Source organism: Nymphalis io, chromosome 2 (assembly GCF_905147045.1).
Source record: "Nymphalis io chromosome 2, ilAglIoxx1.1, whole genome shotgun sequence".
Classification (NCBI taxonomy): Eukaryota; Metazoa; Arthropoda; class Insecta; order Lepidoptera; family Nymphalidae; genus Nymphalis; species Nymphalis io.
The window spans coordinates 14223385-14245585 of NC_065889.1; the positions used below are offsets into that span (position 1 = coordinate 14223385).

The window sequence follows — 22201 nt, forward strand, 5'->3', positions numbered from 1 at the left end:
TAAGAAATGTCAACCATCGCTTACATATCCAATGCGCCACCAACCTTGGGAACTAAGATTTTATGTCCCTTGTGCCTGTAATTACACTGGCTCACTCACCCTTCAAACCGGAACACAACAATATCAAGTATTGCTGTTTTGCGGTAGAATATCTGATGAGTGGGTGGTACCTACCCAGACGAGCTTGCACAAAGCCCTACCACCAGTAATAACAAAATGAATATTTTGACCATAACCCACAGGGCCCGGGTGATTGGCGCTCAGGTGTATATCTGCTTGTTTTTGTCGTGTTTTATTGGATGGTAATTCCAAGCAGATGTTTTCAATTTGCAGTAACCATTATCGAACTAAGATCACTTTTAATTATAAAATATTACCTTAGTTAATATACATATTATAATAATATATTTTTTTTTAAATAAATAGGTGGACCGACAAATAGGTCACATGATGGTGCTCGTCACCACACATGACATTGGCTCTGTAAGAAATATTAATAGCTTACACAAAGTCCTACCACTAAGAAATTTATCTTTCATTCCAAATACATTTATTTAATCTATACGAATTTACCTATTGCGAAATTCAGTCAAGTAATCGTAAGCCACTGCTGGACATAGCCGTCCAGATCCGTCCGCACCCAGTCGTATCCCGTCATCTTCTTCAGGTAACCGACCCAAGTAGCTGGAAACTCAATCGGTTTATATCAATAGCTTATATATATATCAAACCTAATCGGCTTATAAAATATTTATTGAATGCTAATCGAGTAGCTCTCGAATGATAATATTACTAGTATAAGTATATGAAAATAATAAGACGAAATATTTCGCTAGCATCCAAAGTGATATTCAAAGTATTATAGATACTTGACTCGAGAGAATGTTGAAGTATTTTACTTCCACGAACGATAAAGAAAGATCTTGTTCAGCCATAAATATATTATGAAACATCTTAATAGACCAACGTCTTTATTGATGATAACGAAGATTAGCGTTTGAGTGTTTTAATAATAGATAAATGCTTAAGAAGATTGCTTTAAAAAATATTTTTAAAAATGATTTTTAGATGGCGATAATTTATATTAGATAATAACGACATTGCCACTAACGTCCAAAATCATGACTAAAATTTCGCCTCGAATAGAACTTTTTTAAAAATCTATTGCGACCCCACTTAAAACTCGATAAAAACCAATATAGTATTTATTGAAGAAGGGTTTTAATTCGAATGTAGGGTTAACACCGGTTCGAAATGTCGATTCTATCTAAAAGGGTTAAAATTAATAAAAATATGTGAATGTCCCACTGCTGGCTAAGGCTACCTCTCCCTTTTTTGAGGAGATTTTTTTTTTGCACGCTGCTTCAATGCGGGTTGGTGGAATACACACGTGGCAAAATTTCAGTGAAATTAGACACATGCTGGTTTCGTCACGATGGTTTCCTTCGCCGTATATCACGAGATGAATTATAATCACAAATTAAGCACATTTAAATTCAGTGATGCCTGCCCAGGTTTGAACCAACGATCATCGGTTAAGATTCAGACATTCTTACCATCTCGGCTTTAATGAAATAAAAAAATATTTGTAACATTATGACATTATATCGAATGTAAAAATGTTATTGAACACTACACTACCCGGAATTCATTGCAATGGCTAATTATGTTTACCGTAAATAATTATCCCATAAAATTCGCGCGTTCGATACCTATTGCACATTAAATCTACTTAACATTTATTTATTTAATAAAGAAAAATTATACTTAGTCATTAATACACAAACTAAAAACTATAAGCATTTCCTTACAATAAAATACACTGACCTGCGAAAAACAATTATAAATATAATTATCAATATAATAAATAAATGGCCAGTGATAGTACTAAAAACGTGAACTATGTCAGAAAAGCACCAACAACAACTGTACTATTTGTGAATTCAATTATATTTTCAATTTGAATCCATTATAATTCACTTGCTCCAAATATTTGGTATACAAGAACAAACAACTAACAATAAAAAAATAACTAAAATAAGTTTTTCCAAATGTAGTATAATATTTATTAAAATGAGATTACGCAAGCAATTATGATAAAACAATAAATATCTTTATCATAACCTTAATCTACAGCTTTGCTCATTATATCGTAATTAACTAGGATTAATTTTTATTTATAAATGAAATCCAAGCAACGTATAATCGGTCGCAGGAAACGAACCCGGTCGTTTATGACGGCGAGTGTACCCAACGATTTGACTGAAGTCATCTGACCAATCAATTTTGGGTGCTAATGTGAATTGAATAAAGTTCAAAATCGGGATTCGAAGGAAATAATGATAGCATTGGAACACGGCAATTTGGCTCGGCTCGGTTCACAGACTGTTATTCCGTTTACGAGGTTGGTAACTAAACAATAACGCTTTGGTTCATTGACGGGGTAATAAAACGTAATAACCTAATATGATGTTTGGTGAAACGAAAATATTCAGACGCCTTAAGCGGATACATTGTAACCAATTACAAATGGTAATTAAAACAAATTAGAATATCATATAGCGAATATGAATTTGTTTGTTCTCTATGAAGTCAACAAAAAGTCTAAATTTTAATTCGAAAAAAATCCAGCGATGTGAAGCAATCATATAACAATTGATCGAACCAATTACGATTATATCCCAACAACTTTTAAACTAATAACTATCGGCCTTAATTATAAATGTAGCGACTGTTTTGGTTAACACTGATTTTGATCTTTCTGTCATTACTGATTTGATATTTGAAAGAAGAAGACAAACATTGTTTAACTAATCGCTCACTAAGCAAATTTTACAAACAAGGGCGTATTTATTTCTTGTTTGGCCGTATAATTAATTACTCACTTAATTCGACCCAGAGAGAAATCACATACTTGAAAGAAATTAATTGGTGTTTTCTGAAAGTCTCCAGGTCTATTTTTTAATGGTATTTTTATTTTCATGATATCATAACAACATATATGATTTAACGATTTTATTTTGACAGTCACAGTCGAGCGTGTATGAAACCTCATACCCTTCTCAACAGGACAGAAAGACTTTGTCCATAACGGACGCATATATTTGTAACCTCGTTTTCTTTTTACAATAACATCCTTTACATTATATACAGAAAACAATAGACCGCTTATATAATATTTAAAAGCTTTTGAGAAATTTCTCCATGTACGTATTCAAACTGTATAATCGAATAGGTTAATTCGAGCTCTATATTGGACGTTTCGACGAAACCCAAAACTTTGTCGGGTGCGTATGGTTGTTCCGATTCGTTGTAATACTGCCAACATGAATTGGTCACTTGTTACACACAAATATAAAAGCGTCTAGGTAGTAAATAGTTTGATTTATTTTTATACATCACATTCATATATAACGTTTTTTTACGGTTTTTGTACGATTCGTTTCAGAAACCATAAAAATTTATGACAGTTAGTGTCGTATATATAGTTTATGGATAAGGTGCTCTAGACCGACTTCGGCCAAGGTGGCCAATCTCAAGAGAGATTAGCCAACTGCGCAGGTCATATTATAGTGCACAAGTGTGTGCGCCAACACAGGTGCACTCTCTATTCCCAAACTCTCATAATCGGCCTTATATCTAGCCACTAGACCAAGGCAATCTAGCCACTAGATCTAGTCAGTTTATGGATACATTATTATGAAATTAGCAAACAAATCATTTCATAGACAACAGAATATCCATAATCCAATTGTAAGATATATTTTTTCCAGACCAAATCACACAATGCCAAGCAACCATTGTACATTACGAAGTACAATGAAGTGAAATTTTCGGGGTCCCTAAACACAGGGCTCACACGCAACCGATCCGCTGTCAGTGCGAATAAATGAAAATTAATGATATCATACATATCGTGGAAAAGGCATTATAATGTCAGAATCATTCAACCTAGATTACTTTATAACCTATCAAAGTTACTTCTATAGTTAAATATGATGGAACACACTTTCCGAAAATAATCTGATTCATAGATATCTATGCCTAAACGTTTTATTTTAGCATAGATACTTTGTTTTTCTGTATTTCAATGTTATATGTGAGCCTATGTAAATACCGACCCAAATCATCTTAGATTTCATGACTAGCACGCTGTCTCTGGATATTAAGTTAGCACCTTCCATAATGCAGCATTTATTTGTCTTTTTTATGTAAGAAGGGGCAAACGAGCATGAGGCTGATGGATAATGACCACCACAATATTTAAAACATTTCAAACATTACCAATTACGATCAGATGGTATATTATCCAGCTAGCTAAAGGAAGAAGAATTAGTTTCATAATAAGGCGTTGCAATCAGCGCAGTCATTTCACGGTGGCAGCTGAACTAATTCCGCAGCCTGTAAAAGTGCAGCGCCAGTTTTCCGCGCCGTGCGTCGCAATCACACGCTGGTTACCTCATATTCGAACCTTTTACGAAATTATATACTCTTTACTTTATAGTAATTAGTGTATACAGAAAAAAAATTACAATTAATGTCTCATCGCTGGGCGAAGGCCTCTTCTCCATTTGATGAAAAAAATTGGAACCTATTACACCACGCTACTCCAATACGAGTTGGTGACAAAATTTCACATTTTACACTGAAATTAGACATTTTATTTTATTTCGCCATTAAGCACTTGTAAATTCAGTGGTACTTGACTGGGCTAGAACTTGTAATCATCGCATCAGATTCACGCGTTCTAACCACTGGGCACTAATATTAGCTCTTGCTGTATATGTAACACTGGTGCTTTACCCGCGGCTTCTCGTCGTAATTCAGAACTGCTAAACACCGATAATTTTCATTCCCTTTATCATCTTAGAGGTTAAATCCTTCCTGAATGCTAACCTACGTAAAAGAAATGTATTCGTAAATTTTGTTTTTAAATGCATAGGCTAGCGCTTGACTGTTATCACACCTGATGGAAAATGAGATACAGTCTAAGCGCGCTTGCCTAGAAATTTTCTAGCCTTCTGCCTATTTATACTGGACTTGAGGGTACCCATATTGTAGGTGGTGGGGAAAACGGAGGTCGGGAGCGTATTCCAGGCCTTGGTGGTGCGTATCAGAAACGAGGAAGCAAATCGTTTCGTACGTGTCTTAAATACGTCAACTACGTACGGGTACAGACCTTTTCGTTGCCTCGCAGTTCTGTGGTAAAAAGGTGACAAGGTAACTAGATTAAATAGTTCCCGTTAGTAATTTGGGCTGTACGTTGATATAACGTTCAGTCAGTCAGTTATTCTTTTATATACGTATTGATTCCGTAACAGCCTGTGAATGTCCCACTGCTGGGCTAAAGGCCTCCTCTCCTCTTTTTGAGGAGAAGGTTTGGAGCTTATTCCACCACGCTGCTCCAATGCGGGTTGGTGGAATACACATGTGGCAGAATTTCAGTGAAATTAGACACATGCAGGTTTCCTCACGATGTTTTCCTTCACCGTAAAGCACGAGATGAATTATAATCGCAAATTAAGCACATGAAAATTCAGTGGTGCTTGCCCGGGTTTGAACCCACGATCATCGGTTAGGATTCCCGCGTTCTTACCACTGGGCCATCTCGGCTAATTGATTATTTATATTTAATTAATTTAACAAAAATGATTAAAAAACAATTATGTTTATTTTATTTCGTTGTGTAAATTATATTATTTAAGTATCGTAAAGTCGACAAGTGATGTTGACAAAATTGATAACAACATACACACTTAAACACAAATAAACGTGCACAGGCGCGCACACACATGCGCAAACGTTCACAAAATTTATTTACATTATGAATATTTTTTTAATAATCAGTGTGTTGTGCTTATAGCGAGGTTTAATAATAAAAGCCATTCGTTTATTATCTTGTTGAAACTGAATATTGTATCTTATACCTTAAACAATAAAAACAATAATATATATATATATATATAGCACAAGGGGCTATCAAGTGATGTGAACGTCACAGATTCGACACCTTGCAAGGAAAATTTTTTTTTTTTTAAGAATCCTATATAAGACTTGATTCGTTTTGTAATTTTTATAAAAGTTTTTTTTTTTTAATATTGCTATTATTCTTTAAACAAAATATATTATAGAATACTAAATACAAATAGAGTGGAAAACTAAACATTTTTATAAAGACACTGTTTTAATATTAAAACAAAAAAAATATATAATTATTAAGCTTTTTTTATTCATACGCTTAGCGCGATTTTAAATGATTTTTTTATTAACAATCACGAAATACGTTTAATGAGACAAAACAAATTGTCTATAACGCTTGGTGCTAGCGCTCGTACTTGATGCATATTACATAACATAATTATTTTAATGACATTTATAAGGTTGCTTCCATTTTGTATTTATATTGAAATACATTCAGTCGTATAGTTACAGTTGAGTTAAAAAGCCACTCTGTAGATAGAACCGACTAAGGGATTTTTAAGCATATAGCGAGGAGGTTTCTAGTCTCTTTTGAAAAGTATTCTACCAAGTGCAGAGGGGCCACAGATACGTTATGACAAAAATTAAATTATAATTTTAATAAACATCATATCGTAATGTCTTATAATTAGAAGTGGAGTGCGATTCATACATTACAACGAATGTTAATATTGTTGGATGTTTTGGATAAAGCTCGTAACGATTACGGCCCAAGTATAAGAACAACATCGCACGAGTTTCAGTGGTAAGTTTTAGTGGCTTTGTGTTTAAGTTAATGCTGATCTATTAATCTAAAACAAATTAAAATATTCATGAGATAACTTGTTCAACAACGCCAATAATTACTTTCAAGAGCAAGGTGTACATTATTGTTTTTTCGCCAGTCGGTACTCGCGTTTCAATATCAAAATTAATCAAAGTTTCTTGACTTCATTATTAAATTCCAAAAAGTTTCGGGTCTCAAGCATCATGGCGCGTATCATGAAGGATAATTAACTTCGTATTTGACGACTTCCGAATTTTCCAGCGAGCGTCACTCGCCTCATTAATATGTAAATTCGTGAACCCATTTCAGTGTTATGCCTTTATGGTCATAGAATAAAAAACGTGTTCGATATGCAACAATACTGTTGTTGTTTAACGAAGGCACCATACTACATACAAACCTCTGCTAAAGAAACAAAAAAACGTTTTTCAAAATATTTTATGTTCAGATTACGATCTTACAATTATATTTTACATGTATAGACAGCCTGATTTTAATGTTATTCGGGCAAAATGAATCATCTATTTTATAATTAGTTATATATTAAATTTTGTTAATTAAGCATAGAAAAAAAAATGTATACCAATAACGAATATACGATTGTATTAAATCTTAATTTGTTATTTATACTTCACCAATATATACATAGTAAAATTTTATCCCATAAAACAAATAGCGACAAAACTGTTTCTCTACATCAAACATTCACGCGAATGTTGCTGGACACAGCGGTTCCTCTTTATTAAAAGTCAGTTATCCATAACATTATTATTTGAAACTCTACCATCATATACGTCAAAGCGAATTTCAAACGTGTACGATGTTATATAAATCCAGTGTCAAAACAAGTCAACAATGACGAAACGCTCTGACAGGCAATGTTTTATGAACTAATCTAAACAATAACAGTGTTTTGGGCTTGTTCACATCTGTAAATAACGTTCTTATATAATATTATGCATGTGAAAGTGACTTTGTTTGTTCGCTTTCATGTATTAAATATTCAATCGATCATTATATTTTTTCACATACGTTGTCAGGGGAAAGAGCTACGTAACACCCTCCACTCCACCTACTCGGGCGAAGCTGAAATCGGAAACTAGTTCATAATATAACCTAACCGTACCGTAACCGTAACAGCCTGTGAATGTCCCACTGCAGGGCTAAAGGCCTCCTCTCCTCTTTTTGAAGAGAAGGTTTGGAGCTTATTCCACCACGCTGCTCCAATGCGGGTTGGTGGAATACACATGTGGCAGAATTTCAGTGAAATTAGATACATGCAGGTTTCCTCACGATGTTTTCCTTCACCGCAAAGCACGAGATGAATTATAATCACAAATTAAGCACATGAAAATTCAGTGGTGCTTGCCCGGGTTTGAACCCATGATCATCGGTTAAGATTCACGCGTTCCTACAACTGGGCCATCTCGGCTCATATGACCTAGGCAAATGAGTAAAGAATAGCGATAACCTTTGAAAATTAAAAATATGTATATAAGCACCAGATACTATAAGAAATTCGCATATGAATGTAAAGCTTGAAAAGCAATGTCAAGTACATCAATAACTTGTCAAATATAATAACTTCTCAAATAGATAATTATATGATGTTAACCAAGCTTGTTACAGTGCTTAAGCTAATTTATAATAAACTAGTTTTCAGCCGCTTCACTCGTGTTAGAATGGGAGAAGGTAGGTGCTAGGTTTAAAAGAAATTGTGTATGTAATAATAAAAAAATATATCCTTTTTAATAGAATAGGAAGGCGGACGAGCATATGGGCCCCTGATGCTAAGTGGTCACCAATGCCCACAGACATTGGCATTGTAAGAAATGTTAACCATCGCTTACATCAGCAATGCGCCACCAACTTGAGAACTAAGATGTTATGTCCCTTGTGCCTGTAATTACACTGGCTCACTCACCCTTCAAACCGGAACACAACAATACCTAATAATGCTGTTTTGCGGTATAATATCTGATGAGTGGGTGGTACCTACCAAGACGACCTTGCACAAAGCTCTACCACCAGTGTGGTACAATATCGAATATGTTGTGTAAATATTAAATGCCTACCAACAATTAACAAATTATTATTGTACATCCGTGCCCAATCTTTTCTGATATACGAATAATGATTGATTGAATAGTCCCACCTCCAAGCATGTTACATACAAAATTTCATCCAATTAAGTTTAGTGGTTTAGCCATGAAAGTGTAACATAGAGACAATTACTTTCGCATTTATAATATTAGCATAAGTCAAATTTCAGATATCAAGACAATTATAACATTCCTTCATAATTTCGAAAAAAAAGTTAACCCTTGTATAAGCATGTAATATCCACATCGAGAAGACTTAATTCTAAATATGTCAATTAAATGTATGTATTATATATATATAATTTAATCCACAAACCTGACCACCATCAACAATAACACATTACATTTAATTGACATATTCAGAATATATTTATATTATAAAGAATCTATTCGTCGGGAGGGACTATTTTAAAATTTGACTAAAATAATAAAAGTTAATAATCTAAATTTAAATCAAATCCTATGTAATGATCATGATTTCTGTTTATATAGAATATAAATCTAAATATGTCATTTAAATGTAATGTATTGTTATTATATATATATATATAATTATATATATATATATATATATCAATAAACCCATGCTAGGAATAGATAAGATATTGATATTATTGCTAATAACAATTGGTAATGTGTATAACATTAATTGAAGTACGATATAAAGTAAATGTGAAACTGTATACGTTAATTAACTAAATATTGTTATTTTAAGTCAATTTACTTCGACGGCCTATGCTTAGTCTGTGTTCCATCGAACTGGGTCGCAGAACAGGGGAATAGCACGTACGTTTATTAAAAGATTGAATTTAATGAGGTCCATGCAAATACGAGGCACAATTATTCGAATGCAAATGAATGTGTTTGCGCTCTGAACGAGTGAAATATCTGAAATTCAAAATTGTATATAGAATTTTTATTGTTTCTAAAATAATGATATGAAACGCAGTTTATTAGGTATGTTTGCAATCAATCTCGTTACTCTTATTATGTAACGTTTTATATTGAATTTTTACAGCGCATGTGCTAGTGATACTTATGTATTTGACAAACACTTTATACATGTGTTGACAATGTGAATAAAGTTACCTTTAATTATATTTGTTTGTTTGTTCATTTACGAAGAGTACTTTAGTAACAAATATATATTTTTAAATAAACTCAGCGTATGGGAATCAACTAATACAAGCTCCACACTCTTTTGCTATGAAAAATAATCAGTCTAATTCCAACTAAATGTGAAATTAAGGTCGTTAAATTTAGTGAGTCCAATTCGAAAACTGTATAATATATAATCGTTTAGATATTCCCAGATTTTTATACGCACAAATACACCCATTTAAAAGTACAAACTGGTAACGTTTTTTTTTTTTTTTTTTAAACATTTTTATCTGTCGCGTAATGGACCTTGTGCCTTTTCAAATGCACGCGGTTCCGGTACAGTCGCGATCTAAAATTTTTATGTGCAAGTTATTTAGATATTTTTCATGTGGCAACCGTGTCGTTACAGTCTGTCGCCCGCGTGTGTTTATACATCGCGACTGTTTAGTTAAACACTAATTTCGCTCTTTCTGTCATTATTGATTCGACATTTGAAAAAAGAAGACACAACATTGTTAAATAATTACTCTATATAAAAACTCCGCTTCCCAAGCACGTCACTTCTTACACTATGTCAGAATAAAACCAATGCTTCAGACGAACATTTTAATTTTGCTTAAATAATACAAACACAATAATCTCTTTTATGTGATTCATTTACAACAAACTATAGCGCGATATAACTGACTATTAATGCAATCTATTTTCACGTAACAAAATACAATTAACATATATTGAACCTTTTTACTTAAAACTTTAAGGCCAGTATTGCCAGTGCCTGACGTTCACGGAGACAATTAATGTCACAAATAAAAACTTAACCTATCTTGTAGGACCTTCCTTCTCGTCATATAAAGACTGGAATCAAAGTTAGTTTGAATGAGACGCAGAATTGAAGTGATTTCAAATAATTCGAAATCAACTCTCAAAAATAGTAAATTACTGCATCCAAGTTATGACAACGTAATTTGTGCTTATTTATAAATATATTAATGATGGTAATTGATTAAATTAGTTTAATCATTCCACCGATTTTAGATTAGATTATTCGACAGCAATACTTATTATTGTTGCGTTCCCGTTAGAAGGGTGAGTGAGCCAGTGTAACTACAGGCACAGGGGACATAACATCTTAATTGCTAAGTTTGGCGCATTTTCAATATAAGTAATGGTTAGTATTTCTAACATTTCCAATGTCTATTGGCAATTGGTGGAGGTGACCACTTACCATCAGATGGCCAGTTTGCCCGACCTATAAGATAAAAACATATCATAAACAATAAATAATGGATGAGCGCTTTATAAATGCGAATAATGAACAGTTAATATCGTGGACACGCAAAATTTCATTGGACCACAAATTTTATTTCCCTTTGCAATGTCTACGAGAAAGTAGCAAATACAAGCTCTTATATGAATATTTATGAATTCATTATTCATATCATTCAGAAGAAAAAAGTTACCTCCAACTTACTCGCGAAAAGTTAAATAACAAACTTACTTTAGCCCTTACATTATATATTAAATATAAATACGGTACATATATTTACTTTTATATAATACTAAATACTAAAAGGTCATTATTAGAAACGCCTCACTGAAATTAAGCCTTGATATTTAATTCCTATCGCACACAAAGAAGCTTTACTTAAATACAACATGACTGCCTCATTGGTCTCGGATCTAGCTCATAAGACTACAGCTGTCTAGGTCCGGGATTCAAAGCCTGGGATAGCCCAATAAATATTAATGAGTCTTTCTGTCATACAATAAGCAGTAGAAGCCCGAAGTTTACAAGTTGGAAATGTTAGAGCTCCAGTGCCACGGAAAGCTTGGTTGATCATGCGCCAGAAGTTTCTCCGGTCATGTTGGTTTGCCGTCTCATGATGGGTGATGGAATAAAGCAGTATCATTTCTCCAGTGCAGTTATTTGTTTTGATTATCACCAAAGACTCAAAGGCATCAGTAAGTTAGAATTCTATATTAAAACATACTTATTTATAAGTAGGTATATATTCACAAATTTAAATACAATTATATTTATTTACATATATGCATGTGTAGATTTCACTGAACTTCGCCCGCGTGATTGGTTTAGGGGTTAAGAGTTCAGCAATAAAAATGCTTTTGGAGTTCAAGCTTATTTCATACCAAGTTTCATTAAAATTGGTTCAATGGTGAAGCCGAGAAATCGCAACAGACGGACAAACTTTTGCATATATAATATTAATAAAAATATTCTTTATTCCATGTAAAAAGTAAGATGTTACGAGTGTGTCCATTGTGCCTAAATAGCACGGTCTCACCCGTGAATGAGATGGCCCAGTTTTAAGAAAACGTGATTTTATCCAACGATAGCTGGTTCAAGCTCAAACATGCGCCATTGGATTGTAATGTATACAGAGTGTCACCGGTCACATTTATCCACTTGCATACTTCTCGAAGAAGAGGAAGCCTTAGGCCACAAGTGGGAAATTTACGTTTTACTTATTATATAATACAAAGTGTCGCTGCTATAGGACCAGTAAAATTATACAAACAACATTTACAATTTACTTAATTAGTTACATCTAATTTTGTCGACGAAGTCTCAGAGTTAATTGCTGTTCCGGGACTTTATGTGAAACCACTTTTTAACCAAGTTCAAAAAGGAGGTTATATATTTGTCGCATACTTTTGATGTGGAACTTTTTCTAGTGCAACTTAGTTATAAGTCTACTTCGTATGTATTTATGCTTATCACACCTCGGTTCTCTCTTGTGTTTCCGTAGCGCGTATACTATATACTTCTTTGCTACATATTATAATAATAAGATACGTTTGCCAGCCCCGTCGATGTACGCTTTATTTTTTTTATTGTATTTTGTTTTATATTATGACATATGCCCGCTTAATAACACATTTTTAGTCACTTGCTTTAAAGTTAAAACTGTATACCTAAGTAAACTGTATATATAAGTCGAGACAGCAGAACACGACTGTGATTGACTAAATTAGAATAATATTGGCGGTAATGAAATATAAATTAAAATTTACAATTAATAATAAATTATAATTTCATAATAAAATAAAAATTATCGAATAAATCTTAATTTTAATAAAAATAACATGCATTTAAAATAAAATAAAAATAATAGCACGAATAGTCTTACTAAAAATCTATTGCCACAAAGATAATTTTATTACATACAAATAAATCTGTTTTTTTTTTTGTTTATTTTAAGTATTGTTCCTTTGGTTTCTCAAAACATAATCAACATTAATAAATAAGCAACCCCTAACCCTACACGGTAAATGAAATAACAGATATTCATTAACATTTATTCCTCATAGCGGGTCGAAATTACTACTCATTGGAACTCAGCCCCGAGGCACAATTAGCACAAACTTGATTTGGAACCAAAACTATATTTGGGTGTGCTTCTGTTTGGAAGCGCAGACATGCGACTATAATACAATAAAGTCAATTGCTAAAAATGAAATGAACATACGTATTACTCAATGTGATGATAGAGTACTGGTGGTAGAGCTTTGTGCAAGCTCGTCTGGGTACCACCCACTCATCAGATATTCAACCGTGTTCCGGTTTGAAGGGTGAGTGAGTCAGTGAAATTACAGGCACAAGGGACATAACATTTTAGTTCCCAAGGTTTGTGGCGCATTGACGATGTAAGCGATGGTTAACATTTCTTACAATGCTAATGTCTATGGGCGTTGGTGACCGCCTACCATCAGGTGGCCCATATGCTCCTCCGCCTATAAAAAAATATTAAATAATAAGAATAAATTGAAAATGAAAACGCAATTACTCACTTGAAACGTTAACAACCACAACCATCCAGCTCGGTCGATAATATGTTAAATGATATTATAATGCTAAAGGTTAAAGGAGTCTGCATAATACTATGTAATTATTACAATATTAAGTTTTTATAAATTGTTTAGAAACTAAATTTTTGAGCCACCTTGAGGTATAGTTAATTTTATTATATATTTTATCTTATGAATACGAAAACATACGACATTCATGTTGTTTCATATTGATCTAAATTAGGTTTTCAAAATATACGATACGTACTAATTATGTTGTGTATCAAGGTTTATAAAAAAAAAAAAAAAACAATTTTTTTTTAATACTGAATACAATTTGGTATACAGCAGGTCTTAGGAACTATAATGCTCTATTTGACTTATAGTTCAAATCAAATGAAGAATTCATCGAATTGCTTTGTCATCCAATAAAAATTAAGGAAACAGTTCAACAATAAATAAAACACGAAGAAGACAAGCAATTTCTTTTTTCAAATTTATACAAATCTGTCTTTTCGCATGTCTGCCGCCACTAATGGGATCGTTAATGTGGATTTGTCCCGTGGTTTCTTGCTCAGGGTAAAGGACAACGTAGGACTGTAAGTGCTTATGTAATTCACTCTTAATATCATGTACAAACAATATTATTATTATTATTAACAAACGCTAACTACAAATTTATTTGGAATTTTCGAATAGACTGAAAACGTTTTTAACAATCATATGATTTATTTATTTATTATTATGAATATCATTGAGCATTATTATTAAAGAGAATGTTGGGGAGAGTTGACTATAAAACAACAGGAAAATCAAAAAAAGATGAATTGTGTGAAGGTTGGCATGTGCAAGACGGGATATGGTAGCTTTACAACAAATTTAGTACTGTATCGTGACGATTCTAGTGCTTTTATGGACTTGAATGAAGAATTTTATTTGTTTGATGTCCCACTGTTAGGCCTAGTCATCTTTCCCTTTTGAGGAGAATGAATGAGGGAATATATTTTTATGTAAAAAAAAATAAGCAAATGATTTATTTCAGAGCTTGGGTTTGTACCCGTGATTTTTTGGTTAAGAATTACGTGTTACTACTACTCGGCCATTTCGCGTGATGATGAACTGTGTTGCCAAGAATCATTATGTTTTCTTTGAATGAACAGACAACATAATTATTATGACTGGATCATATTTTAGCCAGTAAAATACTTTCAAATAACAATATCTAAAATCTGAAAAGATTACTAACAAACATACTGCGAAAAGAACTTACTTTGTTTTAATATCTGCTTAAAGTGATCGTTTCGATCGATAAGATTAAAAGCTGAAATAATATTCAATTTCACTGATACATAAATTAATTTTATTTATGATAGCGCCTACAGCGCTGGAGTCGTAACCCTCCCTCATCGACCGCCGAACATTAATAATTATTACATAATGTTGTATAAGAAAGGTCAATCAGAGTAAATAGAGGCACCAATTTCTTCCAAGGATTGGCCCAACGCGTAAGATTGGCCTTAAGTTTCTATTTTCAATCTATGAACAAGATGATATTATATTTATGACCGTTTAATGGTATCCATTGCCATATTAGTACATAATCAAAAAAAAAACGGTAATTTATTTTTATCCGTGTGTATTATAACAGGATGTTCCATTTCCCAATATCATAATAAATCATATTCATGTTAAAAATAAAAATTGCATTTTGTAAATTAAATTCCGATTTCGCTCCATTTAAAATATTCCGCTGATGTGATCGCCTATGCTAATTCAACGGAGATGTTCCATCGCTTAGGATAATAAATGACGCAGCGAAAAATCTTGCTTAAAATGCGTTGCCACGTCATCCGTCAAAGCCATGATTGATAGCGTAATAAAAGCCGTCAGACTAGACAATTGTAAGGGAATTATTTGACTTTTATTATTAACATGAGTAAGTGTTAGATACCAGTAAACCAATAAAATTTATATTTAAAAAAATGTTCAAGTTTCAAGATAACAAATACACATATATAGAGTTAAATAATGAAATACATAGAATTTTATAGTAAAATAAATATATTTTTATAGTAAAATAGTATATGCGTAACACACACACAAAGACGTCGAGAACGGTGGCAGAGAGGGAAAATAACGCGGTGGCACACCGTTTGCCGTCACCGGCTTACGTCGGTCTTACTCCACTTCTAAATAAATGAATAATAGAAACTTTTTTAAAAGATTAATCCAAGGTCAATCTCACAATTTTTATCATATTTGCAATATATGTCTACCTCGTTGGTCTAGTGGCTAGATGTATCGCCGCAGACTCGGAGGTCGGGCCAATAAAAAGTTATTGGGTTTTTTCTGTCGAAAATTCTCAGTAGCAGCCCGAAGTCCGGAAGTTGGTATTGTCGTGTCGGATTGCCGTCCCAAGGATTGTGAGAGTTAAGAAAAAGAGAGTGCACCTGAGTGACATATTATGGTGCACACACTTGTGCACTATAATATGTCCTGCACAGATGGCTAGTCTCTCTTGAGATTGGTCGCCATGGCTGAAATCGGTCTTCAATTCTTTACTTACTTATATCTCTGTTCGCGCAACTTACGGAAACAATAGATGGATTTTATTAAAACTTGACATAGTGATAACTTACAAAACAATTCTTGTACGAAAACAGTTCGTGCAAACGAAAGCGGGAACAAGCTTGGAATTGAAACAGTTATGAAAGAAACAAAACATTAAACAGAATCAAACTTAGAACACGAAGAGGAAGTGAAGTTCGTAACGTTACATACAAGAAACAATATAAAATGTCATTTAAAAAAACCTACTAATACAATGTTTGTAATTTACTTTAAACTGGCAACTAAAATATACTATATATGTAGATGTGATATTGTATATCCTCGTTTATTATATTTTTAGTTTGTAACGTGGTGAGTGTCAATGTGACCCAGTGGAACACGTGCATATGAACCAACAATTGCTGATTCAAGCCCGGGAAAGCTCGACACTTAATGTACATGGGCTCAATTTGTGTTTAAAGTATATCTAATTAGATTCTCGGAGGTAAAGAAAAATATTATGAAATAACCTTGAGGAGGATCGCAGCTTAACCACCAATTAAAAACTCCGGCAGACTTTAAGAATTATTTATTGTGACTAGTCAACAATGTTTACATTAGAGCGCACAGTAAAAATAGTTGAAATAATTAATTTATTAAAAATAAACAACAACAACAGCGCTTATATAGGCATTCCCCTCTCACGATGACCACCACGCGTGCTTGCCACTTTTGGGACCTCCTCCTAGGCGAAAACAAAAGCGATGCATGCGGCCATCTTGCTGGGGGTGTGGTCAAGCGTGTGACGTCGCTGCGAGGACAATAGATGCGCATGCGACCATATTGCCGAAGGGGCGTATCCATACGTGTGACGACATACATCAGACCACTGCAACATCACCTGATCCATGACGTGGTTGATCAGGTGATGTTTGTGCTGCGTTTAGACGCATTGTGCACTCGCCACACTACTCCCCCGCCGAGACCGTGACTACGGGCGATAGTAGTTTGGGAATCTGACCACTCTACCACTCCTGGTTTTACTGGCAGGGATGGCATCAGACTTCTCCTGAACTTTGATATTCTGGTCTGTCTGGTCCTCAGCGAGTATGTAAGCTGGTTTCAGTCTGTCTATGCTGATTCGCTGCGTTTTGCCTTGTACGTCGATGTCAAAGGTTTTCTCCTCGCGTCGCAGCACCCTGTATGGACCTGAATAAGGTGCTTGAAGGGGTTTCCGATGGGGACCCTGCCGGATAAATACGTGCGAGGTAAGCCTAAGGTCTTTTGGTATGTAAAAAGTTTGATTAGAACTTGTGTGCCAAGATGATGGTTGTGGCCTTAATTTATTGACATGTGTTCGGATTCTACCAATGAATTCGGTGATGTCCTCGATGGTTGGGGGTGCTGATGAGAAGAACTGTCCAGGTAACCGCAGTGGTTCCCCGTAGACAAGTTCGGCAGTTGAAGCTTTAATGTCATCCTTGTATGCACTGCGTATACCTAGTAATACCCAAGGTAACACTTCTACCCAGTTCGGAGTAGAATGACAGGCAATTGCGGCTTTTAATTGACGGTGTAGTCTTTCTACCATACCATTAGCTGTCGGATGATATGCCGTTGTGGTATGATGGTTGGCACCGATGAGCTTGACCAGTTCTTTGAAAGCGCCCGACTCAAACTGCCGACCACGGTCAGTGGTGATGTGTTCGGGGCAGCCGAACCGTGATATCCAACCACTGGAAAGGGCAGCAATGCAGCTTTCGGCGGTGATGTCCTGTAGTGGGTAGACTTCTGGCCACCTTGTGTAGCGGTCCACGATGGTTAGGCAGTACCTGTAACCTAAACATAAAGGTAAAGGACCTATCAAATCCAAGTGGATGTGTCGAAAACGTGCGGAAGGGCTTTCGAAGGCTTGTAGCGGAGCTTGAGTGTGTCTGGTCACTTTGCTTTGCTGACATTGTTGACACTCCTTTACCCATTGTCGACAGTCTTTGCGGATACCAGGCCAAATGTAGCGCTCTGTAACTAACTTGACCGTAGGCTTGGCTCCTGGATGGCTTAAATTGTGGAGCGAATCGAATACCTGCTTGCGATATGAAGGTGTGATGAATGGTCGAGGATTACTTTGAGAGACATCGCAGTATACCAGAAGAGCTGGCTCTGACTCTAATCGTATTTTCTTCAACCTAAGTGCAGACCCATTTTTCAGCAGGTCCTGTAGCTCGCTGTCCGCCTCTTGTGCTTTGACCAGGGAGTGGTAATCTAAGGGTATAGAAACTGCCTCGATACGCGAAAGGGCATCTGCAACAATATTGTCTTTACCAGCTACATATCTGAAGTCTGTGGTGAATTGGCTTATAAAGTCCAAGTAGCGAAACTGGCGTGGCGAACTGTTCTCTCGGTGATTAGCAAAGACAAACGTAAGTGGTTTATGGTCCGTGATGATACAAAATGTCCGAGCTTCCACCATAAATCTGAAATGTCTAATTGCGTCATACACTGCCAATAACTCTCGGTCATATGGGCTGTACTTTTTCTGTGATGGACTTAGCTTCCTCGAAAAGAATGCTAAGGGTTGCCATTCATTGTTCTTGAACTGTTGCAGCACAGCACCTATTGCTGTATCTGAAGCGTCCGTCTGTATCGACAGTTCTGCTTGAGGATCTGGGTGGACCAAAAGCGTAGCTTCTGAAAGTTGCTTTTTAGACAGTTCGAAAGACTCTAATAGGGCAGGCGTCATGTTAATAGGCTGCGATCCCTTCGTTTTAGGCCCAACGAGGAGTTGGTTGAGCGGTGCCTGAACTTTTGCAGCATTAGGTATAAAACGGCGATAAAAATTAATCATACCTAAAAATCTTCGTAATTCTTTTAGCGTCTTGGGTACCGGGAAGTTCTGAATGGCTTCAACCTTCGATTCTAACGGCTGTATTCCTGCTGCTGACACGTTGTGGCCCAGGAACTGGACTTGCGTTTTGCCGAAAGTACATTTGTTGGTATTTATTAGAACTCCATATTCTGCTAGTCTTTGGAACAACAACTTGAGATGCTCTTGATGAAGGGTACTGCTGCTGCTGAAGACTAGAATGTCATCCAGGTACCCATAACAAAAATCTAAGCCCCGCAGTACCTCGTCCATGAATCTTTGAAAGGTCTGTGCGGCGTTACGAAGACCGAACGTCATGAACGGGAATTCGTAAAGCCCGAAAGGAGTGGCGATAGCGGTTTTCGGAATGTCGTCTTCGTATACTGGTATCTGATGATAAGCTTTAACCAGGTCTATGGTTGAAAAGACCGTACTGCCTGTCAACTGGCACGTAAAATCATGCAAGTGCCTGATAGGGTACTTATCGGGAATTGTACGGGCGTTTAGGGCTCTGTAATCGCCGCACGGTCGCCACCCGTCGTTTTTCTTCTTAGTTAAATGTAGCGGTGAGGACCATGGGCTGTCAGATCTTCTTGCTGTGCCACTCTGTAACATCTCATCGAACTCTTGCTTAGCAATTTTTAGTCTTTCCGGGTCTAACCGTCGCGGGCGGCTAGATACCGGTGGTCCATCGGTGGTACGGATATGGTGCACCGTAGAGTGTTTGGTGATGTGCGGCTTTCCAGCAGGACGAGTGATTTCTGGGAATTCTCTAAGCAGGCGATGATAAGATGTATCCTCTAAAGTCGTACGGACTGAGGAAATTGTTTCCGTAGAACGTTGTTTCGGGAGTGCAACAGCAAGTGTGGTAACACCGTCAACGAGGCGCTGGTTGCGACAGTCGACTAGCAGGTTATAGTAACTTAAAAAGTCGACGCCGATGATGGGCTTTGAGACGTCTGCTACGACGAAACGCCACGTGAAAGCGCGCCTAAGTCCTAGATCCAGCGTTAAGGGGAGGAAGCCATATGTGTAAATGATAGTCCCATTTGCAGCGAACAATTCGTATCCCATTTTGTTTCTAGGTTCCCGAACAGCGGATCTTGGAAAGACACAGAGGTCTGAACCGGTGTCAACTAAATATTGCACTTTGGTCTTGCGATCCGTGATGAACAGGCGGCCCGAAATTGTAAGGCAGTCGTCTACCGCCACTACTGGCTGCCTTGAGAGTTTCCCATCTTCTTGTAGCTACACGGTTGAATACATTTGCGTGCGCGCTCGCCGAATCTATAATGGTACCAACAGTACGGGTAGTTGTTTGTTTGTGAGCGGGAACGTGCGCGGGAATGTCGTCGCGATCTGTCTATGGCGAATCGTGAGCGGGATCGTGGCTGTCTTCGGTTAAGTTGCATGCTAAGTATCTCCATCTGCTTGCTCAGCTCAGCTACGGTCTGATTCAGGCTTTCGAAACTAGTACTTGGTACTCCTAGAGTGGAACTAGATGCACTGGCTACTTGCCCGGCTACTCGACCGGCTACTGGCACGGCTACTTGCTCGGACACTTGCAATGTTGCTGGAACGATTTCGTTGATACGGTCGGCAAGCTCTGCCATGTCTTCAAGGCTCATCTTCGTATACTGCGCTGCTATACACGTCTGCAAATGCGTTGGGAGTCGACTTGACCAGATGGTACGGATAAAATCGGTTGGAACAGTTGGCCCAGCTAGGTGTTGTAGATGCCGTAAAAATTGTGTGGGCTTTCTATCACCGAGTTCCTCGTGCATTAGCAGTTGTTTTATTTTACGCTCTTGTGAAGCTGACAGCCTCCGTATTAATTCGGCTTTTAATTTGTCGTACCTGCCGGTGGAAGGTGGAGCTACGACCAGGTCCCTTATTTCCGCCGTGTGCTGTGGTTCTAGTTGCGCTAGTACGTAATAGAACTTCGTGGAGTCTTCTCGGATGCCGGACAGGGTGAATTGGCCTTCGAGCTGTGCGAACCATAATTCTGGATCATCTGGGTTGAATACAGGTACTCTCACTCCAACTCGCATCGTTTCTCCAGTGGCCGGAAGGGCGGTAACAGCTGTGGCGTCACGTGATAATGGAGCGTCCGGCATTGACATCTTGAAAGGTCTTCTTCTTCTTCGTTCTTCAAACGTCGGGGTCACCAGTGAGGAGGATCGCAGCTTAACCACCAATTAAAAACTCCGGCAGACTTTAAGAATTATTTATTGTGACTAGTCAACAATGTTTACATTAGAGCGCACAGTAAAAATAGTTGAAATAATTAATTTATTAAAAATAAACAACAACAACAGCGCTTATATAGGCATTCCCCTCTCACGATGACCACCACGCGTGCTTGCCACTTTTGGGACCTCCTCCTAGGCGAAAACAAAAGCGATGCATGCGGCCATCTTGCTGGGGGTGTGGTCAAGCGTGTGACGTCGCTGCGAGGACAATAGATGCGCATGCGTCCATATTGCCGAAGGGGCGTATCCATACGTGTGACGACATACATCAGACCACTGCAACATCACCTGATCCATGACGTGGTTGATCAGGTGATGTTTGTGCTGCGTTTAGACGCATTGTGCACTCGCCACAACCTCATGAAATACTCCCATATGGGTATCCTCCGATGTGCATTGGAGAAGTGGGGTAGACCTTCTTCTACTCTTATTTATCTCAAAAGTAGAGGAGGCCTTAACCCAGTAGCTCATTTACAGGCTCACAAGTGGTGTTTAGTAAAAAATACAAAATAAATTAATTAAAATTATCATCATTGAATCGTCACAAGATAAAAACACAAAGTTTTGTAATAAAAATTTCACATTATTGAGAGAAGAAAGTCATAAAGCGTGAAATAGAGAAGACAAAACAATAGAAGCACTCGTTATGACTATAATTGCGACGGAAATCGATACATTTATTGTTGTAGGAACAAAGCGACGAACGAGAGATACGGCCGACCTATATTGCTGTGAGATTTATCCATGTTTACGGTTTCATACCAAAAAATAATAAGTT

The 22201-nt window shown here is 36.4% G+C and overlaps 2 protein-coding genes across 2 annotated transcripts in view; one reads left to right on the forward strand and one right to left on the reverse strand.

Moving 5' to 3' along the window:
- LOC126776840 (peroxiredoxin 1) overlaps positions 1 to 22201 on the forward strand; it is a 229877-nt gene that overhangs the window by 143431 nt on the left and 64245 nt on the right. The gene's annotated exons all lie outside the window — the stretch shown is intronic.
- LOC126775098 (uncharacterized) lies at positions 20383 to 21294 on the reverse strand. The gene has a single exon (XM_050496866.1). It carries the CDS (start codon positions 21292 to 21294, stop codon positions 20383 to 20385), a length of 912 nt encoding a protein of 303 aa, XP_050352823.1.